The 26,977-nt window shown below is 35.7% G+C and overlaps 1 protein-coding gene across 5 annotated transcripts in view; it reads right to left on the bottom strand.

Annotated features, from left to right (window-relative positions):
• The window catches only part of CDH19 (cadherin 19), a 117,204-nt gene that overhangs the window by 33,008 nt on the left and 57,219 nt on the right, over positions 1 to 26,977 (bottom strand). For 4 of the 5 annotated variants that reach the window (XM_017729483.1, XM_008630084.2, XM_017729481.1 and 1 more), the window contains 2 exons: positions 7,483 to 7,709; positions 3,838 to 4,132 (listed from right to left, as the gene is read on the bottom strand). In XM_017729483.1, the coding sequence (XP_017584972.1) occupies positions 3,838 to 4,132; positions 7,483 to 7,680 (493 nt within the window). In that variant the 5' untranslated portion in view covers positions 7,681 to 7,709. Of the gene's footprint in view, positions 1 to 3,837; positions 4,133 to 7,482; positions 7,710 to 16,856; positions 17,015 to 26,977 lie in introns of all 5 variants that reach the window. The other variant, XM_017729482.1, reaches the window with a different exon arrangement.

Genomic DNA, 26,977 nt, shown 5'->3' on the forward strand with positions numbered 1-26,977 from the left:
CAAAAAAAAAACCCAAAACAACCCCCCCCCCCCCAAAAAAAAGAGAACAACAACAACAAAAAAAGCAAAAACCACAAAAAAAACCCCAAAACCCAATTCAAACCATTTTCAGAATGGAATCATATTTACCTAACATTTGTAGTTGAGTGACAGAAATTGCAGTGTTAATATTCTGTACTAAAAAACTCTCAAAAAAACATTATTTGTAACTACATGACTGTGAGAAGAATAATTTAACAGATACAAATGATATATTTTAAAACATTAAATTAATATATAACTGCACACATCCCCAAAAATTAAGAAACCCCAAAGTCCTAGTCCTGATCTTGCAAGCATCATGTGATATAAATGTCAACTGAACTTTTTGATTAGCTTTTTTTAAGGTAAACTGCTGCTTTGTATCTCTGCCTTGGTTTTACCCTTCTTGCACAAAACATAGTAGTGCCATTTAAAAGCTGCAGCCCATTAGGTATACTATGGGGCCCTCATATGGCAAATAGCTATTCATTTTTCTAACTAGAGCTTGAGATCTATAAAGACATTAAGTACTGATAGATTATTGCATCTGGCTCCTAACCACTCCATCAGATATACTGCATTTGTACAAGTTTAACAGCTATAAGGAAGACACTTAGTGTAAAATCGTACCAAATGCCTGAGGGTAAAGCGGAGTCCTGTGTTCTCAGAAAAGAGTCCATTTGCTGACATGCTTTTCATTTACTGTGATACTAGCATATAAAACCCTAATAAAATTTAGTGCTGAAGATAAAAGAGAGCTAATAAAGAATTAAAATGTATTCTAATTTGTTGGCACATTAGTATATATATTCATACTTGTAACTAACTTCAGGCAAAGTTATTTGGGCCTATTTTCTCTTTTTGCTGTGGTTCTCTGAAGCAAGTGACCAGCTCTGAATTATTCCCTACTTGCTTTCTTAGTTCCAGACAAAATGTGCACTAGCAGTGACCTGCTTTCCCAAGTACTGACCACACTTCCTAAGAGTGTTTTTGGTGATGAAGTTATTAGGAGATTGAGCATCAGTGAGCTGAACAGAAGCTAGAGAAACAGAGCAAAGGGAAAGCCTCTCTATTGCACTATATCACTTAAAAGAATTCTGTTCGTCATCCCTTAATATGCAAGAGTATGTTTTAGTTTACTGGGAGAAAAGCACTCGTTGCAACCACTATGATATCAATACTGCAAATTTCGGTGGGTCACTCTTTTTCTCTGCTATGAGTTTATAAATTTCCTGGTAATGTTGGTTTAGAATGCACACTGAAACAGTTTTCACCTCAGTAGTGCAGTTCCTACCTTTTGAGAAGCAGGGTAAGTGAGCACCAAGAAGTACTCATGGTGTGTGGCTCAGTTATTTCATGTTTTGGAGCTGACAACTATCAAGGTATACACTCCGCTTGCATTGTTTATTCCAGATATACACATTAGTATTCCAGTAGTGTCTCCATGTAAGAAGTAGGTGAAAGAATGATCTCTGGAATAGCTATGGTATTAGTGATAGAGAGTCAAGTGTAGAAGCAGTAATGCAGAAAATATTTTAAGATCCTGTATGACCTGGATTCATGTATCATACACTGGATGGTCGTAAATCTGTGAGTTTACTATTTCAGGAAGTCTGTGTCTGAGAGAGAAGGCAAACAGGGGTCTTGCTTCATTTTTCAACCATTCTGACAAATGAGACATGGTGTTACTTCTGATTTTTTAACTTTTATTTTCATTTCATATGTTTCTGTATTTCACTGGAATAGCTTTCATTTATAATATTACAGGAATATCACAAAGTAAATTACATTTTCTGAAGCTTAATTAATCTTATGCTGACATGATACCGTATTTTAGGAATGTAAATATATAATAGATGACACAAGAGAGTGGACAAAGACAACTGAGCCTTTCATTTTTAGTGTATCTCTTTATAGCAAAGTCAAGGCAGTATAGAGTGAAATTTCTCATTTGTCAACTGGTTGTTGACGGTTTCAGGTGAGAAACAGGTATATGGGAAAAGATTACTGTTGATTTTGGCATAAGTACCACCCTACCTGACTATATTTCTTTAATTTTTTTTCATATAGCCATCATAAAGACAGAAAGATAAAATGGAAGAAATTCAGTTGTTCATAGACTTGTGTGAATGGTTACAAGTCTCTGTGAGTATAAATGAAGACATAATAAATAATCAGTAATTTAAAAACATTTTTAAAAGAGACTAAGTGGCCTATAAACCATGCTTTACCACAGGGAAAAAAAAAAAAAAAGGAAGGACTTACCAAAGTCCTAAATTTGTGCACTCCCAGATAATTCTAGACAATGAACTGTCCTCATTTTTACTATGAGCACAAAAGAAATAAAAATGCAGAGGTCCTTGACAAGACACCTATTTTCTTGTCCCCAAGCCTGAGTAAATGAGCAAGATACAAAAGCTAGAAAACCCTCTGAACAAGCAACTGATTATGTTAGAAAAAGTTATTTGACCAAGAGGTCAGATGCAGAATTAAGTCTGTCTACACAGAAGAAAGTGGCAGTGAAGAAACAATCAGAAGTAATTTCCCTGGTAGAAGGTGGTATAAGCAGGGTCACTAGCAAATAAACTGATCAAATGCATGTTTTTTGTAGCTGTCGCTGGTAGTGATGGTGAGCTGCTGCTTCCTGGCAGAAATCAGGATGCTAACCCCACTTTGGATTAAACACCAGGCATGAATATCCTTTCCTTTCAACTGCTATCCTGGCTGGTATAAGAAGATAAAGGTTATGGCTTTCTGTCAAATATTCACATATCCTGCTCTAAAAGTTGAGCAGATAATGCTTAATGAAACATAGTTTTTAAAATTCTTTATGATCACTGATGCTATTACATTAATGACCTCATTGATTCATACCATTTAAAGCAACACAATATTTGAATTTCTTTTCAATATCAATTGCAAAGGAAATAACCAAAAGAGGTAGGCATATAAATTTAAAGGATTACTGGGATCCTTTCTGTAAGATTTGAAGAATCCAGTTTTCCTTTGATTTTGAAGATAGTTAGTTGGAGATATCTATAACATGCCTTTTTACATCAGCTGTATTCACACTTAGGGGTTTTTGAAGGCTTTAAACATATATGTACACATATTATGAATGCATATGTGTATGTACACAAAGATGCATATATACACCTATATTTGTCAGATATTGACTTTGCTTTGCATTTGTTATATTAAGTTTCCAGACACATGACAGATCTTAGTGCAGATCTTCTGGTCACGTGAAAGTGTGAAAGAAGAGGTACAGGGATGAAGTTTTTCCTCTTGACTGGAAAATTACAGTTCATCTACTTAGGAAATCAGAAGGCAGTCCTTTACTGCACACAATCTTATCCAAACAAAGAGAAGCTGACTGATAGGAAAGAGGCTTGGCAGTGTAAATAGGTAGGCAACATGCAGAAAGTGAGGGTGGCCATCACATTTTCTTTGCAACTGGCTCTAGTACTCTACCTATTTTGACTGGGAATGTTATATTTTTAAACAAGTGCAGGTTTCAAGGCTGAATCACTGATTGGAAAGACAAATGTCTATAGTCAATCCAAGTGTGTATCCAGAATCTGTAAAAGGACTTAGATAGATGTAGGTACTTAAATATTTAAAAACAAGAATGCTAAGTAGAGGTATTTACAACCTTCAAGTTAAGAATTTGACTTTGCAAATTTCCAGAGCTGTAAAACAATTTGCTTCCTTCTTACTGAGAGGCAGCATGTAAAATATGCTATTAAGATTTTATATCAACACAGCTATCTAGAAAAAATTAGGAAATAGAATTTGGTTCACAACATATCATACCTTCAGGTGACATCTCTGGAACACTGGCCACATAAGGTCCATTCAAGAACTGTGGTGCGTTGTCATTGACATCTCGAACCTTGATGATAAATTCTGATTCAGGTTCAACAGGAAGCTGAGTGCTCCTGTTAATTGCTTGTGCTCTTAGAGTGTAGAAAGGTTTCTTTTCTCGATCCAGCTTTTGTGTTACATAAATTTTGCCATTATATTCATTGATGTAAAAAATGTTTCCAGCTCCCTCCCCAATCAAAATGTATTTTAAGTTGCCATCCTGCTTGTCTAAATCCGATTTCAGCTGAAAGTACAGAAGAGAAAAATAAGTCATACTTTGGGAGGAATAAAGTTCTGAAATGTTCCTTTTATGCTTTGTTTTGATTCTGCAGTGAGCCCTGTCACTAATCAGTCTTCTTGGATACTAGTATTTGAAAGAAGGTACTGTCACATTTTCAGCCAACCATTTTAATTTTAAAATATTTAAAATATGTAATTTTAAACTATTGATATAACAGACTTATAAAAGCATGATAAACCTGAAAAGAGATGCTTCAGCTACTTTGAAGTGAAGGGAATGCCTACTTTAGTTCATTGCTTTATCAGCTCCCCTATAATTCTGCTGAAAACTATGCATAGGTCATTAAATATTATCTAAATTTTTTATTATTGCAGATGACATGTACGTTTTAAGGTTTATATTTTTTTTGTACTCAGCAATGCTAAGTGTAAATGTGTGCAATAGTGATGTTCTGTATCTGTTGAAATATTAAACAGGTGGAAAGACATTCTGTGGTGTAAGTCTGTATTATTTATTCTGAAATAAATTGATAGACATTTTCCATTTCCTTCCAGGATGATCTACATCCTCTGTTGTATTGCTAAGATGAACTTTATGGTGATGATTCCTTTGATGAAACTGAGCCTTGGAGACAGTTTTGGTCCAGCTGCATTTGTTCATGACAACAAAACAGTTTTGTTAATGTTAGCCTCACCTCGAGTGCTGGGAACAGGTTTGGGTGCCACAATATAGGAAAGATATTAAGCTGTCGTAGAGCATCCAAATATATAATAGACCAATATTTTAAGAGCAATAACTAAATTTTCTAATATGTCAAGTATCCACAGTTGAATTTTATAGGAACGGTAATTTCTATATCATTAATTCTCTATTTTTTCTTCACTTATTTTGGTTTTAGAACAAACTGTCTAAGAGCCTGGATACTAATTCAAAGATCTAAAGTTAAAAAAATATACTATTCAGCTCGCTTCTCTTATGAAGCAACATATTTAAAATGCAAAAAATATGCCTAACTGTTGACTTTAATTATCTCACTCTTTTGCTTATGGTTATTGTCCCTAAAGGTCACTACAGGTTACGAGGCCATAGAAAAGGAAAGAAGTAACTATGGGGTATATAGGGCCCATTTACCTATTGGATCTACTCAAAAATTTTGTAATAACTTCTGAAGTTGCAAAAATAGTTTTAACTTTTCTTTGGAAGAATACCTATGTCTTGTAAGATTTTCATAATGCATAATTGTCTGCGTGCATCAGACGGATAATTTATTCAGAATGTGACAGGGACACTGTGAGGAACGGTTTTCAGTTCCTGCTCTGAGTTCTCTAAAGGTATTTAGGCCTAAAATATTCAGAGTTAATTATCCTTGCCAGTACAAAAGACAGAATTTTCAAGTCTAACGGAGTTTAGAACCATTCGAAATACAAACAACTTAAATATTTTCAACATAAGTTATTGTGTGCTACACATGGACCATGTTGCCCCCTTTATAAGTGGTCTGGTCAAACTCATTTTAACACCATCCAAATATGGCAGCTCGCTAAGGGGCAACACAGATTCTTTCTTATCCATAGATCATGGTTTCCTTATCACGAAACCCAGCACATAGGAGAGGTGATTTATATCTACTTCTTTAGACTAAAATAGGGCTCAGATGTGACCACAGAATGCATCAAACCCTTAGGGTTTGGGAGCGTGCCTTGGACTGGCTACTAAGACATAACCAGTGTTTAGCAATTTCACTCAGAATCAAAATTTATCTACAAATATTTCATGACCTTGAACATGTTAAATGACAGGTCTCTTACAGATGACATTTGCTGAGAAGGAATAGCAAAGGTATTCAGTTTACTTGGTTTTTTAGGCTGGGCACAAAATAAATGGTCTTACCACTGTAAATGAGAACTGGGAACAAGAATTTTTGTACTCATCCTCGTGTATCTGCAATTGCAGTGCTGATAGACACATCTATTTTTCTTAATCTTGATAATGGAAAAGGAGTAATGAGTCTATGTTAAATGAAATTTGAAAATTTAGTTCTCACTGTAAAAAGATTTTGATATAGAATAGTGATTTAAAAACAGAGACTGTCTACCTTTGTATTTTTGTTGATGCAGTTTTCTTCATGGCCTTAATTACTAAAAATTCCTGTGTTGATCATAGACTACCACTTCATTTGCTGAAAGCAGCGCATATTCTACTCAATAAAAAGACACAATTAAATATGTCTGATTAGACAATGGTTACACTGCAATATATTAACAGTATTCTTCAATAAAATCCCCAGTTAACCTGTGAGAAATAAAAAGGTGAGATCATGAAAATGCATGACATTTATGAAGTTTCTTTGCAGGAAACTGTTTTTAAGGTGTTGCAAAAGTAATATTAATTTTTTAAAAAATAGTATGTCTTCACTTGTTCTTTCAGAAGTGAGACATCACACTTCCATAGTAGTTACTTGGAAAGGGCTGTGAAAAAGTAATTAATGAATTTTGAGCACTTCACCCTTTGGGCCCAATTAAATTTTAGTGCTAGTTAATTAGCAGTTAAACTTATTTTGGTTCATTCATCTAAAAAGGGCCTTAAAGAAAAGAAAAACTAGATCTCAAGATTAAAATTACTTCTAGGATACAAAAATAAATAACAGTAATAAATATAATAATAATGATAAGCAGAGAGAGAAGGGGGCAGATAAACCCTCATTAAGACAATTATCTTAAAGCACATTTTTAAAGGAGGGTGAAAAATAATTGCTCGTTGTGCTAAACCTACGTTAATCTAATGAACCATGCAGATTCCTGTAGTTTCTCAGTGGTAAAAGGATTTAGTATTAATCAGCTTCATTAAAAATTAATGAGGGGTAAATCAGCTGCTACTTAGTGTAATAGAAAATCATGCTAAATACTGTTTGTAAACTACACTACACTCAGTATGGCTGCTTTGATGCAGTGCCAAAAATAGTACAAGCAAATTGCCAGATGTTGATAAATGAGTCCTTAAATTCCATTCAGAAGAAAGAAAGGAACTTTTCAGCTTTATACTTTAATCTGCTGTGTATGGAACTAGTTTTAGTAACAGCATGCATGTGAAGTTTCCTTGACAGCAGTCTTCAGTGAAGGAAGGTCCTTGGTACTGCCATGGCCTACAGCTCTTGGACTTCTCTGACCTTGAGCAAGGTCATAGGAAAGGAGAGATACAGTACTGCCTAATTACGTCTTCCTGATCTCTTCTTTCTACATTTGTTGCTATTTCCATGTCGCTGGAGATGTTTGGTCTTCCAAGTCAGGGTAGGAGCTGCTAATCAGCATGTTTAATCTAACCTTGTACTGTCCTTGAATTGTGACTATTCATACCTGTCCAATGTACAGATGATCCAGTGAATTCTGTTCCTCAGTCACAAAAAGAGGCTCCCACAGCCAGCCACGTTTCACTCTTCGAACTGCTGTGAAAGACTGAACTGTGTTTTGAGCGCTGGAGTTTTGCAGGCTGAGAGAGCAAGGCCAGAGTTGAACCAATATCACCATGAGACGTAGAAATGCAGAAAAATTCATGCTGAACCCTTCTTTCAATAAATCTTAATCTGTGAAACACACAAAAAAGAAGAAAAATTTGACAAAACATCACTTCTGTCTTTCTACTTTTATGTATTGATTCTGTGTTAATGTAACAGCTGATTTGCAGTGTTAAATACCTCCTCCTGTCCCCAAAAGTAAAGAGCTGAAACAAAGTCTGCTTCTGATTAAAATAGACATTCTTTCAGAGTCTCTAACACGAAAGTCAAATGCTTAACTTTTCTTTATGAATACCCTACACAGGGACTTTTTATGCAAAAAAAAGGGGAAAATAATCCTTCAATTAATTAATCTTTTAAATTAGGCTGAGTAATTGTATTGTGTAGCCTAGGAATAATTTCATTGGAATAATTGTATGTTTCTGCTTAGACAGGGCTCATTTTGAGCTGCAGTCACAGAACTGCCTGAAGGGTGAATATCTAGCCTTAGTAGCCCTGATGTCTGGCAGTTGAAACGGAGTGGTGCAGATATTTTTTTAACCTCTTCTTACGCACTTTCCCAGCTCAGCAAAATGCCTGCAAAAATGCCAAAAGTGATAGGGTCCCATGAAGAAGCACCAAAAATTTACAACTTTCTCCTTCCCAGGCAAACAGAGACATGAACTAGGCAGAGGTGTTTAACACACCCTTTGCCTTTGCCTTTGACATGCATGATGCACCAGGGGGTTCCCAGAGCCCTGAGCTGGAGGCTCATGACTGAGATAATGATCAACTCCCAGCTGACTGAAATTTTACAGGATCCGCTGCTCCAGCTGGATCTATACAAATCTATAGGGCTTGATGGGATTCATCTGAGAATCCTCAAAGAGTTGCTGATGTCATTGCAAAACCTCTCTCAATGATGTTTGAGTGGTCTTGGGAATCCAGACAGGTTCCAGCTGAGTGGCAGCTGGTGAATGTTGTCCCATTTTTCAAGAAGGGCAAGAATGAGAACTCCAGAGACTACAGGCATGTCAGTCTCATTTCAGTGCCTCGTAAAGTTATCGAAAATGTTGTTTTGGGAGGTAGTGAGAAACGCCTGGAGGACATCACAGTAATTGGTCAAAACCAGTATGGCTTCATGAGAAGAAAGTACTGCTTATCAAATCTGACTGCCTTTTATGACATGGTATCTCACCTAGTTAATGAATGGAAGCCTGTGGATGTAACCTTTTTGGATTTCAGCAAAGCTTTCAATACTTTCTCTCGCAGTACCCTTCTAGACAAAATTTTTGATACACAGCTGGATAAACACATCATGAGTTGGGTGAGCAATTTGCTCACAGGCTGGGCACAAAGGGATACGGGGTGACATCAAACCGGGAACCTGTCACTAGTGGTATTCCTAAATGTATTCTTAAACATCTTTATGACTTTCATGCAGGACTGGAAGGGATATTAAGCAAATATGCAGATATACAAAACTTTGAGGAGCCTTTGAAGGCAGGGAGGCTCTGCAGAGAAACCTCAAAAAGTTAGAGGGCTAGGCAATATCCAACTGTAAAAAGTTTAACAAGGGCAAGTGCCTGATTCTGCACCTGGAACGGGGCAACACTGTATGTACACACTGGGGAATGAGAAGCTGGAAAGCAGTGCCACAGAAAGGGACCTGGGGGATGTACACACTGGGGAATGAGAGGCTGGAAAGCAGTGCCACAGAAAGGGACCTGGGGATCCTGGTCGAGAGCAAGCTGAACATCAGTCAGCAGTGCTGTGGCAGCCAGGAGAGCCAAGTGTGTCCTGGGGGCATCAGCACAACATCGTAAGTCGGGCAAGGGAGGGGATTGTCCTGCTCTGCTCTGCACTGGGGCAGCCTCACCTCGAGTGCTGGGGACAGGTTTGGGTGGGTATATAGGAAAGATACTAAGCTGTTATAGAGCATTCAAAGGAGGGCCACGAGGATGGTGAAGGGCCTTGAGAGGGAGCCACATGAGGAGTGGCTGAGGTCACTTGGTCTGTTCAGCCTGGAGGAGACTGAGGGGAAACTTCACTGCAGTCTACAACTTTCTCCGGAGGGGAAGAGCAGGGGCAGACACTGATCTCTCCTTTCTGGTGACCAGTGACAGGACCTGAGGAAACGGCCTGAAGTTGTGTCAGGGGAGGCTTGAGTTGGATATTAGGAAAAGCTTTTCACACACAGAGTGTTTGGACACTGGAGTAGGCTCCCCGGGGAAATGATCACAGCACCAAGCCTGTAGACAGAGTTCAAGAAGCATTTGGACAGTGTTCTTGGATACATGGTGGGAGTCTTGGGGATGGTCCTGTGCAGGGCTAAAATTTGGACTCTGATTCTTGTGGGTCCCTTCTATCTCAGCATATTCTGGTTCTGTGATTCTGTGATTCTGTGAATAGAAGTTGTCTTAACAGATTTTACTGCTTCTGACATTATTGTCTCCAATTAAACTGACAAAGGGGAAATATATCTTGAAACCTGTGGGTTTCTGTAGCTAGTTTCATTTCCACTATGTATACTTTCAGAAAATGAAGGCTTTTCACAAACTATAAGCTATTACTGACTTTTCAGTGATTTTTGGCACAATGAAGGAAACTGAATTTTAAATATAATGCTATGCTCAGTTAAGAATAACTATCTTCTATAGACAAAAAGAAAAATTTTGAAAATACCTACCGTAAACATTTCGAGTCTTAAACCCCCATTTGGTAATGGCATTAGCCATACCATTTAATGCTTTATCATTGAAGAGTACCTTTTCCTATGAAGGAGCTGTCTGGTTTATGAATTTCTGACATGCTAGCCAGTTTGAAAAACACACTGGAAAAAATATTTGGATGCATTTCCCTCAGACCAGAAAAATACATAAGTCTTTTAGCTGTCCAGCATAAAATATGAATCTATGCATTTTAAATTCACAATTTAAGTATTAACAATATAAATACCCATCCTTATCTCAAGGGAAATGCCATAATTGCTTAAAAAGACAGACAGATAATACAGAAAACTATTTATTTCCTTCCAGCAACTTTACATGGTGTTCGACAACAGTTTGTTAAAATGTAATCTGCAGAGAGGGGGAGAGAGAGAGGGAGGGAGAGAGAGAGAGAAAGGAGTTCTAATAGTAAAGTCAAATAGAACCACAGAGATTAAAATGTGCATTCCAATTTCTTCACATTTTGTGTTTTTTGACTGTAAACTGTAACAGTGCAAGATGAGATTTGAATAGAAGGAATGTGACTTGGTGCCCTCTTGTTTCAGTCTCCTGTAGAAAACTGCTTATTTTCCTATAACTGCAAGAATAATATTTGTGACATGGAAGAAAAGGCCAACAAAGCTCAACTTGGCTCTGAAATAACGCTTGAATGAGGTTTAAAAGGCCTAAAGACCTTGGAGAGTCTCTATGCAACGGGTGTACTTAATGCTAAACAGTAATCTGCAGACAAAGTAACCTTGAAAAGGAACATTCATTTTATTGCAGCACATACCAAAGGACAGACAACTCAAACAACAAAAGCTGAAGAGTCAAGGAGACCTTTCTGAGGAATCATAGAAAAGTGTATTTCAATCACTGTTTATATGTGGAGACAGGGGTTCGGTCCAGGCCATAGCAAATACTTCTGGCTAGGCTTTTGTTGTTTTGGGTGCTTGTTCTGGCAGCGTTCACCTTATTCAACGAAATGTCTCAGGTTTGTGGGGCAATATTTCATGCAGAGTGAATGTCAAACAGTCATTTTCAAACTCATCTGAAGACACTGTGTATAGACAGCAACACCGTGTGGGTGCAGAATATGACTATGCTGGTCTGCTGTCGGCCGTCTTACTGCAATGTGCTCAGCAGCTGCATATGAGCAGCATAAAGTGTGCAATTAATATTTTGGAGCATTTTGGTGTCTCCTTTTTATTAATTTATGTTAATACCCTGTGTTACATGGACCCAAGCATCATGTCTCGGACAAACTGGGGCAAGTAAACATTTTTAGGTTCTGATATGTTGCACACACAGTTAGTGTAAAAAGACTTTAGCTTGAAAATACAGATTGTAGACAAATTCCTTTAAAAAACAAAGCTATTTAATGGAATTGAGATCTATATGTATCTCTGTTTTTCTCTCCTCTGCTATATCAAACATTCTCAATTTGACTTTACTTTCAGGACCTTTCAAAGCCTATTTGCTTCCAACATCTTCCTACTCATTTGGCATTGAGACACTGCCTCCAGCCCCTGGCCAGCACATGTTGCCATTTTTTATAATCCAATTGTTCTCTTGGGAAACAATCACCTTCTTTCTCTTCCACTGACTGTAGCTCAGTCTCAGAAGCAATTCTCATAAAATATCCAGAAAATAATTTCTTATTCTCTTACCATTTTCTAGGCCTTTCTTTAAAAATCTAAATTTCAGTATTACCTACTTAAAGGAAAAAGAAATAAAAAAGGACTCACAGTGTTTAAGATGATTCTGTGCTGAGACCACTGCCTGTCACTGAGTCTGGTATTGCTTCATTATTCCCTTGTACTTTCCTGTCTTTCCCTGTCTGTCAGTTGTCTCTTGTTTTACACTCATTTGTTATGGTCTTTGTAAATGAAATGACCTTGTACTCTGTGTTGTAATTATAGTATGCTATAGAAGGGAGGGTTAAAAGCGCTGAGCTTTTGGGCGCTGTAGTAATATGCACAAATAGATAATTTTTTAATTGAATTGTTTCTCATTGAAAAAACAAATATATTTTCAGAGATGAGCAAATGACCTATCACTAAAAATTTCCCACGGGGAACAAAGAGATGGGAACCATTGTTCTGTTCTTGTGCTTTGGGAAGTAGGTCTCCACTCTCTCACATACAGTGGATTGCAATAATAAAGACTGATACTTAGAACAGAGTAATGAGAATATCCATTGCAGTTGTAATAAGTGGGTGACACATTTTCAGGCTTTTAGAGGAGGATCTTCCTTTCATACCCAATGAAAACCATGAGTTTCCTATAGCTAAAACCAGATTTACCTTCTCAGAACAAAGTTGGTGAGTCCTTTATTAAGTTTGTTTTGGAATGTTCACCAAGTGACATCCTGTATCCATTTGAAACTGGATGTTATTTTAGGTGTTCTGGTAGTCTGACTTGGTTCTGATTTGTTTTAATTTTTTTTTTTTTTTTAATTATGACCATGTAATTACATTATAATATAATACATGCTACTGCCTAGCATTGCAAGAAAAACAATAGAAAGAAGCAGAGGTCTAAAAAATACTGCTTCTGGGATACAGTGAAGTTACATATTTGTTGGTGGAGAAAATAAAAGACTAAAGGTGGAGACAAACAACAGCTTTCCAAAGCATTAACAAAAAATTCCAAACAGCAGATTACAGTGCAGGTGATGAAAAATTCTGCTCCAGTTCTGTTAGTTAGAAGAATAAGGAACAACCAGCTTAATTTTGTAACAAAAGTTCCATAGTTTAATATAAGTAAAGCCTTTAGTTAGGAGGTAGCAAACCAGTGAAATATGGTAAAAAAGGATGTGGTAGACACTCCTAAGATTGAGACCATTATGACCTTCTCCTACATGTGCTTGATCCTATTTACAGCACAATTTTGAAAGAGTGACTCCTGAGAAAAACAAATCTCTCTGTCCTTGAAAGTACTCAGCAGAAAAAAAAAAAAGCCAAACCAAAAGGCATTCCTTTTGTGGAATTTGGTGTTGTCTTTGCTTGATTTAATAGCATCAAGCAAACAACAAGAGGAATAATTCATGTAAGCTAAACTAATTCATTAATATGCAGCTTCTGAAACATTTCTTATCTCAAGAACAGCCTTAACATGATGTTGCTTCAGTTGCATATTCTGTTTTATGCATCGGTGTTATTATGATTGTAGTGAAATTTATCTCTGTTGTATGTTGCTATCTTTAACTTTCACTTAATAGGACAAAGAAGAAAGTGTATGTGTAACTAACTCCTACAGATTACCATGTTATAAAAAGTTTAAAGAAATAGAAACCTTCATATTTCTCCACTACAGACTTGTGCATTTGTACTATGTCTACTGGCTATTTGTCTTTATTGCATTTAAAGTGGTTGAAAACTGAAGATCCTAGTGTATTACAGTGATATTGCTCTATCTTTTTTCCAGAAAGCACCAGATACAGACTCATTTTTATTGACTAGTTTAGGTCTTGCACAATATGGTAGGCACTTAGACTATACTACTTCTGGAATTCTCAGAGAATTAATGATATATAATAACATATATCTCAATTATTTTAATTAATGCATATATTTTGTGAGTTTGCTTGTTTGTTTTTGGGTTTATAGTCTTTAAAGAACAATGATAAAACCTTCTGGTGTGTGCAAAGTAGTGGGCTTAATCCTATTCTTGCAACTTCTTACCTTTGCTGAATTTCAGATAGAGTAGGATAATAATTTTTACAGGTTTGGAGTGTTAAAGCTCTGCATTATCTTCCTCATTGATTTTATCTGTGATTTGGTCTTTTTCAACTGGTACCAAGATTTTTTTTTAAGTAAGTTTTCCATTCTTCATGTATTTTAATCATTTTCTTTGGAGACATTAGAAGGTGTACTTAACTCCTAAGGAATAAATATGGCATATCTAACTCCAACTATGCTGGAAATCACTATTGTGACAGTAATATTTAACTAAGCTTGTAAAAAAGCAGCAGTGAAGAGAAAGGATGAAAATTTACAAGAATTTAGTTTGCAGTTTGAACTTAATTTTTACTAAATGCAATCACAGTTACTGTTTACCATGCATACATATTGTGTGATTTACTGATAGATTAATTGATTTTTTGTGACTGGATAAAATTGACACCCGTCCTGCTGTAGCTCAAGGCACCTTTTCCATGAGCCACTCAGCTTATATTAATCTGACTGAATTATTTTCCTTATGGTTAGTCTAGTGTAGCTATTATTTTTATTGAATCTAAATATTTTAATTTACTCTATTTTGACTTTCTGGCCTTTCACATATTTTTCTTTTTTAAATAAATTTGGACTGCTACATCTAACAAGTATTCTGAATTTAATTATACTGGGGTTATCAGAACTAACATCTAAATGCAATATTCTCTTCAGTCAATTAATTAGAGGTATATCAACAATTGTCTTTCTAGTCTGCTGCACTACTAGCTACTTTAAAAGCTACTACTTAACCTTGAGAAGTGTTTTCTTTAGTGCACATCTTGATGTGACATTTGACCAAATTATGTTGTCTGGTAGTGCATATTAACACAGTATGGCTGCATGTGTCTCCGCCAGTCACTCAGAACTTCATTTACATGGAGAGCAATTACTAGATGTTATGAATGTACTTAAATTTTGCTTCACTCTAATTGGCACATTATTTTCTTCATTTTGCAAAAATACATTGTGCCATTAGGGAAGGCCTTCAAACTATTATATAGAATTAGCAGTGTAATTATCTCTCAGATATACATGTTCAAAATAGCTTAGAGAAGTGAATTTTTTAGTTGATCAGTACCTTTAAGGCTGTAGATTTTAATCAGTGTAGAGCACACTCACTAGAAATCATGTAATTCATAGTGTTTTATGTAATAACACAGTATATTAACACATCCCCGTATTTTACTACAAGATCTGTTGCATTGTACAAAAAGCCCAGATGACATTTTGGACGACAAAACCCTGAGTCTTGAAAGCATGACAAGCGGTAACTAGATTTCTGTCCATACTAGATATTCAAAACATCTTTTGCAGTATCAGATTGTGACATTTATTTCTCGAAATCCTATGTCTTCCATTAAAAATCTATGGCAGCTCCAGGGAAAGGCAGCAAATTTGTTGAAAATGAGGGGAAAGGGGGTTAAGGTGAAGGATGAGATTTTCTGCAGTGACTAAAGAAAATGGGAGGTAGAGCTATTATTTGTTCAGCCCACAGGTCAAGGGCAATAGTATAAAGGATGTGGTGCCATACTGTATGTTCTACAACTTCATTCTGCAGTATCATTGGTAGCTCTCATTTCCTTGCTGGAAATTCCCTATATTAATCACCAGTAGACATGAGTAAACCAATATTGAGAAACAACTCTTTAAACAATTAAAAGTCAGTGACTACTGGTGGTATTTTATTCCATTTGAACTTTGGCATATAAAACTGGCTTCACAATACTTATTTCCTGATGGCCACAAGCATACAAGATGATGTAACCAGTCTCTTGCCCTTTTCAACTCTGATCCACCAGTATTTTGAGAACTGATTAATTGATTGCTGACCTGTAAGTTTTCTGAAGATATATGTAGCTGGGACCAGCTCAATATTTCTGTGTGGTGCAGCATTCTTATGTTTGACTTAGGGGATTGCTGCCACTCACTGCTGTGATTCTGTGAATGATTCTCATGATTATGGAAACATGAAATCATTATTTCACTCACTATTATCAGTCATATAACATAGAACTGGAAGCACAGCCTTAAATATTTCTGTCCTGACCATGGCAGGAGACCCAAGTCTTGTCATCGTAATTTCTTTGAGATCCTTTAAAAAGAACCTGAAAAAGATAATCCAATCCACCTAAAAAGTCTCTGGGTAAAACAAAAGTCACCCACACCATTCCCACCAACAAAATAGAGTGTGTGTGTGTAAGGATAAACTGCTGTTGGGCAGGACTCTGTCAGACAGCTTTTGCTCTACAAAGATGACCTTTGGTTAAGGTGAACACTGCATAGGGATTGAACCAAAGGCAAGCCAATGTTTCTGTAAACTTCCTCTATGTTTGCATTACTGTTTTTTTAAGATAATATTAAAATTAAATCTGCAACATCAGAAAGTAATAAAGTAATTGTTTTATTTGAAGTCTACTGGCATCCCCCAAAGAGACCAGCAGGTATCACCAAAATCATCACACTGACACACACACAGAGCTGCGGTGGATTTCTCCAGAGGCAATTAAACCTTTGGGATTGTTCCTTGGTTGATAAAGCATCTTGTCTTCTTCTGGAAGCATAGCTTTTTCATATGTTATTAACTGAAGCACGAAGTTATTTGGTGAATACTTTCATAGACAAGACACACAGACATACCTACTTCACTTCTTTGTAGGGAGGAAAAATGAAGTAGGAGGAATATCTGTGTCTCTTGTCTAAACACTGGTAAATGAATGATTATATTTTGTTCTTTTTCACAGACTTTCTGCCATGCTATATGCTACTTCATTCCAGGTGCTTCCTATCTAAAGAAAAATTGAAATGCTTACCTTAGAACTTAACTTTATGAAAAATTATGCTCATTTTTTGCATTCATTCAATAGCTTCAGCAATTTTATTCTGATGTAAAAATCGATTTGGTAAACAGACGATGAGATGCTAAAAGATTCAGTTGTGCCAGTAGTTGTGGTACACTGCACTCTTTACACTAAAAATAAGCAAACATTTAGTTTTAATTGTAGCTTTCCTTGACTGGGACTATTATTTATTTTTAAGATTATTTGCACTATAGAAAATTATGACTAAACCCATGTATTTTAGCATAAATATTTTGCTGATTAAAAAGCCTAACACATGTACACAGTAAATACAGAAGTTCTTGCCTTCTGGCATTTGCTTTTTATTGTAGGCAAATAGCAAATCCAATTACAAGATGTTTGATTCACTGGGAAAATCCTACTGGAACATTTTTGGCTCTGCAGGATACCACTCAGTACTGAAGAACCACTTGTCAGCATAATGATGTAAAGGACAGCATTCTGTGATTCACACTTGAATCTGTTTGCCAAATGATTTTCAGGATGGCACTTCACGAAATGCTCCAAAACTCTCTTTAGGATTTAGGTTCCTTTAATCGCTTTAATTCATAATTATTCTTTGCATACATTAAAATTAATAGTGCAGTGAACTCACCTTTTCCATGGTTTTGGAGGAGGTTTAATTCCTCCAAACATGAGATAAAAAGAAGCTTTGATATTTAATTTAAGAGGATGCTCTTTGCTAGAATTTGACTTGTGTTAAACTTCTGGGTTTGGTTTTAGAGTTAATTTTCCACATAAGGCAAGGTAAAGCAGAAACACCCTGCAATGAAATCATCCACTGTATGGCAACGGAAAACCAGAATGAAGTCAGATTTTAATGCTTATATTTGAGGAAACTTACCAGGGTGCATTTGTAAAGTAAATAAATAGTGAAGAGAGGAGTCTCTTATAAGCAGTTAAGGAAACCATACCTTTACATTAAAAAAAAAAAGAAAAAAAAAGAAAGACCTACTTTTTTAAAGTTTTCATTAACTTTTTTTGTTACCTGTTTATTAATAACATACATTAGGTAAATAAAGCAAGGAACAAATACTTTTAACAGTATGAAGATTTTTCATTATAAGCTAGAAAATCTGCTCTGATACATAATCTAGTTATTCAATTTAAAGGTATAATTTAAGTTCATGGACAGAAAAAGTCTGTGCACCACCACAGTGGAAGTCAGTTGGAAAAATGCTGAAAGTATGCACCTGCATCAGAGAGTCTGCAGCTGTATCAGATAGGAAAGGGTAGAATTTTCCTGGTTTTTGAAAGAGAAAACACATTGAAGGGTATGCATGTTGTTCAGAACAGCGAGAAATAGAGATGAAAAATACCTAACTGACGAACTTTCTAAAAATATAATATTTTTCTTGCCTTTTTATTCTCTTAATGTAGTGCTCAGCTGATGAATCTTCCCTTATGTCCTGCAATGGAATAACCTCAGTTTCAGTTTTGCTTAAGTCTCAATGATCAGAGGCTTGCCTGTCTCTTACTCCTGATTTTAATATTTCCCTGTTCTGCTTTACTACCAAGAATGTATCTTCACTAATTCTATGAATTACAATAACGGCTGGTATCCTTTTATAACCTCTCATATATCAAATATATATATTAATCCAATAAAGTTCTTAGTGATTCAATTAAATATTGTGAGCACTTTTCAGGCACTGAGGTATTAAGAACAGTGTAGAAGCAGAGCGTTAGGTCATCCAGACAACACAAAGGGTGTTGTACAAACAATTTCATATCAAAATTTTTCAAAAAGGATTTCTTTTATTTTCTGTCATGTTTCAAGGTGTGGAATAAAATTTTCCAGATAGAGTCCAACAAAGCCCATCAGATTTGTAAACTCTGCTGTTTTTTTTAATGAAATAATATTTTATGGGAGTCATAGATGAAGAAAATCGTGAAAATAGAATGAAGTTTCTAGCTATTGATATTTCAGTCTCCAAAAATTATTGACTTAAAAGCTATTTTTGAAGGATATGTGTGACTTTAGATCCCTCTGACATTCCTATATTCTGACATAACACCAAAGACTATTTTTGCCTATCAGATTAAGCAAAAATAAAATCTAAGTTGCATAATATCTGGGACTTCAGTCTCCATAGTCAAGTTGCCTTGTGATATCTCAGAGCATAATTTTTGTCCATTACTTTCATGCCTATCCCTAGAATTTCTCTTACTATCTTGCTACTTGGTAAATGCAACTCTTCCTATAAAGAGGAGGGAAAATACTGTTTATACTGCCCTTATCACTCCACATAGTCCTTATCAAGAACCAAAATAAGATATATTTGGACAATCTTATTAATTATTAATCCCCTTTGACTAAAAATCCATTAATAAGAAAGCCATGAACACCACTAGAATATGTGTTGAAACTTGCTGTTTGAAAAGTCATTGTTCAGGTTTGTTGTGGGTGATTTTCCTAACGTATTATATCTATGTAGGAAAGAGCTTTTGAAAAATTCCTAGCTATTATTTGGTGCCTTGAATACCCACATATGCTGCCATTTCTACACACTTTTATCACAGGTCCTTACATCCTGGTCATTCTTCAAGTTTTACATTGTTTTTGAGGGCAAAGGAAAAAAAAAAAAGGTGGAATCCAATTTTCCATAAAATTTCAATATGGCTAAAGACTTAAGAGTAACCCCCAAAATTCAGATGATGTTAATTCAGTTAATTGTTTTTGTTAGTTGTCAAGATTACTTAGGTTCTGGACTAGTGCTTTTGATAGAAGAAAGCCAGACACCCTGATCTCTTTGAAGCTGGAAAAATATTGTTTTTTCTATTGTTTTTTCTTTCTTCATACTTTTTGTTCTGATTTTTTAAACTTTTCATTAATTTCTTTCCTTTTCCAGCCAGTTTTTACATCACTACAACATGATTCTTCCTCTTTCTAACCTACATTGAAGCCTCCCTTCTCACTGAGAAGCTGAAGCACTGAATATTCTGCCCCACTTTTTTTCCCCTTTCTTCATTTAAAAAGTTTCCTGTTTGCACCTAAGATTAATTAATTACCTTTTCACCTGTCAGTTCTGTCCCCACTGCTGTAGGTCATCTGCAATAACAATTTATTGCATCTTTTTCCCCCTTTATAATCTTTGTGTGTCATACTCCCCTCATTACCTGTGTGACCCTCTGTTGCTTCTCTGCTCAATGTTATCTCTCAAACAGACCTCTCTGTGCAGATTTCCTTTGATATTTTACTTCATAGAAGCCTATTGTAAAAAATAAATTGTGCTCTATTATATTGTTGAGCCAAAGTCCCTGTGTGTCATTCACAGGATAATTTTGCCAATTTCAAGAGCTCTAATGTACTTTGTAGCCTTAGCTTTTGTATGTCCAACTGAGTGGAGATCAGGACTGTATGTATTATATCATCAGTACTTTATGTATTATAAGAGTATTAAAATGCACAATCAGACACGACATTTTTACATTTCATCACCTACTTTTTCTTACAATCGAAGAAGCTTCTTAAGCCAAGAAGCAAGTGGAGGAGACAGGAAGAAACAGGAGGAGTTCATGTGGAAAGTAAATCCTGTCTAGGATGACTTTAATATGGCAGAAATCGTGGTGAATGGTAAGTGACAAGAAGTGAGATACTGGAAGAGTCAGATGCAAGACTTCATTTTCCCACAGTGATTCGGAAAGAAAGGAGCTATACCTGGAGTCAGACCTGCATCAGAAAGGGGCACCAAGTGTGCTGAGCCAGGGGATTTTCAGTCCAGAGGAGACATTCAGAGAACAACTTCCCTCCTGCTTGGTACACTGTTCTGTTGAGCAGGGCTTTGGAAAAGAGCAGACAAGTCCTTTGCATGTTTCAGTTTTCTCCTCCGCTTTAAAACCATACTTAGCTAAAATTTGTAGATATATCCAGTATAGCTCAATTGAAGTTATTCAGAAATATTGCTTATGGGATGGCTTAGTGTCTTTTCATCTTAAATATTTATGCATTGTTGAAATTCAAAGCAAGAGACCCATGTCTGGGAGAAATCAATGGAGAACTCTGTTAAGTATGAAGTACTCTCAGTTGTTTCAAAAGAATATTAAAACAAAGGCTGGTGCTGATGCTGTGACATCAGTGTGGTGCACTGCATGGTCTCTGGCAAAATGCTCTTTTTTCATGGCAAAGTAGCTTCTCCAGAACAAAGCAGGTAAGAGAAAGGATTAAGAAAACAATAGAAATTATCAGACTAATTATAGATTGTTATCAGACCTTGATAATGAAGTGGCCCAAGAAGTACTGCCAAAAGTTGTGCAGTCAAGAAAGAAGCAGATTTTGTGGTAGGCAGAAGTAATCTGAGAAGATTTCAAAGAGCCACAAAGAACTGTGTTGATGAGCAGAAGGCACAAAACTTGGGAGTTGAACTGAGTTGCAAATAGCCAACTTATTCCCTGATGATCCATGTTTAAAAAGCTAACAGCTCCAGGATAAGAATGTGTAAAGGTAAAATATTAATTTCCTGGGAAAAAATCTGGTTAAAGAAACAAAGTAACAATGTAGACTTTAAAAAGGCAACAATGTAAACTTTAAAGGTGACAATGTAAACTTTAAAATAAAACCAAAAAACTAAAAATCAAAAAAATTAAACCCGCCATTACAAAATTAAATGAAATTTAAAAATATGTTATGGGTAAAATTGACTTTATGCAACTAATTTCACAGCATTATCTGTATTGATTTTCTTAAAGAGAAGCAACTGTATCATAAACAACGTTTTACCTTGGAAATTTGACTATAAAAATTAGAGGCTTATGGTGTTTAGTTGGCAAAATATGACCAGGACTATTTCTGTCATGACAATTACCAAATTTTATTGGTAACTTTTATATGTCTCTGTAAATTCAAACAGCAACTCATGGGGAAGAGCAGGAAGAAAAAGAATGGATTGTAATTCCCATACCTCACTGCTTTAATTACTAGATTTGTGAGACACATGAGGGGAATTTCCTCTGGGAAGTAATACTTTAATAAAATCTCAAGACAGGAGATAGGAGGCTTCTTAATGGATGCACACATATATTTTTTAAAAGTGGTGTGCAAGACTTTGGGTACTTCTTTTTAAAGTTATTTCCTTCAGAGTGGCACATGGAAATTTGTATTGAGCAAACAGTGCTTCAGAGTTCATTAATGAGTGGATACTTTTCAAGCCACTTCTTGGCCCTGGACCTGGACATCAACATGCCTGCTTTGTAGACTTTTCCTTTCCTTCATCAGGCTGTAGAGCTTTATCTGGTTCCTGTGGAGCCAACTGGATAACTTGAATGCATATAAACATATGAATAGGCATGAGATTTCAGAGATATCATGATTTACTAAATCATAATGATTAAATTTGCCCCCAAAATAAGTTCTTACAAAAGAAATTACTGTAGTAGGTTTCTATGGATAGCTCACTTTTTTAAAGCAACTTCATCCACATAATTCCCCTTGTTTCAGGAGTCTGAGTTTCTGACTTTAATTCATTGCAAGCCAACAGCAACCGGGAAGTCCATGAAGTTACCATAGTAACTCAATGGACAAAGACTTAATTCCCTAGTTTATATAAGCCAGAACTCATATCCTGCAGACAGTAATGGTCTTAAATTATTTAGGTCTATAAAGTCAATGGATTATATATATTTAATAAATAAGTGTCAGTTCCTTAGTTAGTGAAAAATGGGCTTTGATTGCTCCATGCTGTCTCAAAAGTATTTGTATGTGGGATAGTAAGCCAGTCAAAAAGTCAAGTGGAATGAAAAGGAACAGAAACCAGGGTACAGTGAAAGTAGTTCTTTCCATGTTAAGAGAGGTTATGAGTTATGCTATTAACTTATTAAGTATTTATTTTGAAAAAATTCCTCAAACTGAGCTGTTAAGGTCCATAAATGCCACATGCATTTAACAGAAGGAGAGGATGACACACTTAGAATTTTGCAATCTAGTGAAAACCATGGTTTTGGAGTCAATTGTTGTTGTTCCCAGATCACAAATATAATTTGCAGTAGCACTGCCGAGGTAACAACATGTGAAAGAGCAAATCTGAAGGAGAAGTCTGTTGGAAAATGTGTTATGAACCACATAATTTTGTCACGGGCAGCATGGTTTACTGAGAGACATGACATATTTTTGGATTAAGAGTGTGGCATAATCAACAGTTATTCTGGGTTGTGTCAAGATAGATGTGAAAAAGTAATAAAAAATAACTATGTATTTGCTTATTTTGTACAATTTCCTGCTTCTCAGCTTCTTGATCACAATCTGAAAATCTTTTACCTAGAATTGATTTGAGATCACCCACAAACTGAGAACAAAAAGAATTTTCTTTTACTATCTGTTTAATTTTGCTCTCCTTCTCCACACCTTCTGCCTTATGCCACCTTTAGCAACTGGGTAGATTGAAATAATAAACCAGGCCTGCTGCATCGCAGCTTGCCTAAATAACCTTGGTAAATATAAATATAAATATAAATATAATAAACATTCTTTGTGAACATTGCACTAGTAAATGTATAGGGACATTTTAATCGTCAAATCCACCAATAACTTCAAATGTCTTAGAAAACAAATTCTGTGTAATTTAATTCCCTCAATTAATGAATTCTGTAGGTCTTTTTCATGAGATTCCTGAGTACATCAGTTATTTATCTTAGTCCTGCAAGTGCAAAAAGAACGACTCATGTGGGAATTGCCACTAGAGCTTTATTGTACTTTATGCTGCTTTATTTAGTTCTTTTTTTTTCCATTTTAATTCATATGCCAGCTTTCAATAGGATATTGAGCCTGAAAGTTTCCCCTGCATTTAATCTGAAGAGCAGACTGACATCTCTATTTCTTCCTGGATGGGAGCTCATCATGCTATCAGACTTTATCCTTGTATTTACATTTTGTGTCATTCCAACTATCGCCTATCATTCCAGTGGTTTGGGTCCTTTTACAGTTTCCTGGCCAGGACTTGTAAACAGTAGATAAATGGCATGAGAGGCAACAGGACATGAAAAACTATTCAGAAAAATAAAAAGAAGATTGTTAACTGTAACCAAAGGAAACAGGGACTAGTTTGATATGCCACTATCATAAATTTCTTTGTGGTTACATATGATAACAGAAGAGTTGGGGTTTTTTTTGTGATTTTTGGTAAGCTTGCTTTGTTCAGGAAGTTCTCATGAGTCATGGGATACCACAGGCAGTTGCTTTAATGACAGGTTTCCTCTCATTTCCCTTTTCCAACCTCTGCTGCTATTCAGCACATTCTGAGTTTTTAGGGGTCTCTTACAGAAAACATCCTTTTTTATTAGAAAATGTCTTCTAATTCTGAACTTTCTACAGATATATATTTATATATATATATATATGTGTTTGGGTTTTCTTTTGGCTATGTGTTTTTAGTGTTTTTTTTTTCTCAAAGTCTATTGTGGGCCATATAAACTTTGTATTGTGCGTGCCATAGCCTAGTTAGCCTTCCACTGTAAGCACTAATTTTAATGAAATCATCTGTCCTCTGGACATTCAAAATTAGAAAACCACTCAGAAACCTAGTGTCTAATTCACTGCTTTCACAAAGGTCATCATATATGCCAGTGTAATGAATGGAGGGTATTTGCAAGATACAGATACATGCTTAATTTGGGTTGAAATTTGATAGTGCTTCATAATTTCACTAAGGCTTTGTTTAAACAAAAATCAGGTTAAAGTGTATAGACAACTGGCTGAAAATTCAAGTAGAGATAAACTGGGATTACTCCCTGGTCTTATGGTTCTGCTACAGAGAAACTTGTAAAAAAAAGAACAACAAAAATATTTTAGTCCTGAGTTCTTGGTGTTATTGCCAATGCCTGTCAGCTAGCAAAGTAAATCCTGCACATTTTCACTCTCATTTTCCTTCAAATTACTTTTGTGACCTCCTTACCCCTAACTGAAATATGACTCCAAATATACATCACTAATGCTGATTATGTTATTGTACTATTTCACCTTCGCTGTGCAGTATCAACAGAGCAGAAACAGGGACAGAGTATTGGCATGGTGCTATAGAATCTTAAACACAGCACAGAAATCCCCCTCTTTGGGAAGGGGCCAGGGCCATTATCCATGCTAAGAGTGCCAGCATAGCAATGTGAAAACAAAACAAAAAATCCCCTCTGGATAGAAAGTGTCATTTTCCAAACAAATAAATACAAGGGTTTCAAGTTTTCTTAGTAGAACATTAAAATAAGTTCTACTCTGTAGAGTAATGAATAAATCTAGTGTGTTGATTCTGCTCATTGCTGAAACAGTGTCAAGAAGGATTAGGTAAAACTAAAAGAAACAAATGTATGAAGCATTCACACACAACCTTCAAGAGAAAAGAGGTAATGTGCCAGCTAGAACAGGAAATAGATAAAGGATTTTAGAGCACCTGAATTTGTCTTTTGGGACATCTTGCCATTTCCTTCACTTGATATCCAATGAATTTTACAGAATGCAAACAGCAATATTTAAAATAAGCACATATGGAAGTACTACATCTTAAAATTGAAATATGCTTGAACAAAACATCTTACTTTGAGAAAATGATTGAACTCTGAGCTATTTCAAAGTTGACAATTTCCAAATTAATCAAATTATCTGAAATGTTTCAATGGAATATCTTTGTGAAAGAGAATGAGAAACAAAAGTTATCTCATAAAATTCCAGTTCATATAAAGAGAAAAAGAGTGTCAACATTTTTATGTCTGGATCACACTACTTGCTTTTTTTCAAATGCTGATATCAAACTGGATGCTGAACTATTTGCAGCTAGGATTAAGTACAGACCAAGTAGGCTTTGTGAAAAGGCAACCTTAAAGTAAGACATGATCTATATTCTGGATTCTTGCAGTTCAGTCTATTTGGATTTATAATCTTTGTGGAAACAGCAACTGATTCAATACACAGGGCACATAATTCATCTGTAATGAAAGCACTTCACCTTGAAGAGCACTTCCACTGGGTCTCAGTAGAACATTGTTCTATATTGAGAATTCAGTGGGGGAACTGTGCTTAATGGTAAATGAATTTTAAGAGTCCCCTTTTTATCCCCTCAGAGGACTACATTGCTCTTCTGCAATCCTCTTACAGAATAGTTTGCAGTTTATACCTTATAGTTTAACAGCTTTTTTCAGTAGTCTGCCTTTTCCCTCTTTTCTTACACCAGATACTTTTGCTGCCCCTGGTCAGCCCCTCTTGTTCTTTGAATGGAGAAATTGTATGTTGTGAGTTGAACAAAATATAAAAAAAATTAAAAAGATTTTTGATTTTCTTTTTTTTTTTGCCAGGTTATTTACTACTTATAAAATAGAAGAGAAAGTTTGAAGGAAGAAAATGTCTGATAAGGTAGGAGAGTGACCAGCATGCTTACAGCATATTTTATGGCTTCAGCTCCTTTGTAAAGATGGTTTCTTTTGAAGGCTAAGGTTAATCTCTCGTCACAGGACTTTTTCTTGTATAATGTTGAGTTTGTTGAGCATTTTAATACAAGTTCGAAGAACTACTTCCAGCATCACTACACATAAATCCAAATGCTCATTCCTCTTTAGAATGCCTGTACAATATCATCAAAACTGTGGGATTTATTTCTGCTGAGGAAGCAGAGGGTTTAAAAGAACTGAGAGACAATTATTATTTCAAGATAATATAATATTTTATTATTTTAGCACATTTGCCTAACTAATATACAAATATCACAAAGATTGGCACAATATATATGCAAAATAGAAAGCACTTGGAGCATGATTCCTTTATCCATCTGATAACCAAGATCCTTCCTGACTTTTTCTTTATAGAAAGAGGTCGCCGACTAGATTGAGTTCAATGGAGTAAATTGAACTCTACAGGTTGTGCTTACTGCTGTCAGAAAATGGGAAACTAATCTCAAACCATGGCAAAAAATACCCCTGCTGTAATTATAACGTGTTTTCTTTATCACAGATGTAGATATGGGAGAGTTAGAGTGCATTATGACTATTGAAAAACAAAACCTGAACATATAAACATCTATACAGAAATATTCTGTATTTTAGAAATAGTTCAGATGTTCAAAGTATAAAATAGCTTCCAACACTAGAAGGGATGTTTT

Source organism: Corvus brachyrhynchos, unplaced genomic scaffold (assembly GCF_000691975.1).
Source record: "Corvus brachyrhynchos isolate BGI_N302 unplaced genomic scaffold, ASM69197v1 scaffold331, whole genome shotgun sequence".
Classification (NCBI taxonomy): domain Eukaryota; kingdom Metazoa; phylum Chordata; class Aves; order Passeriformes; family Corvidae; genus Corvus; species Corvus brachyrhynchos.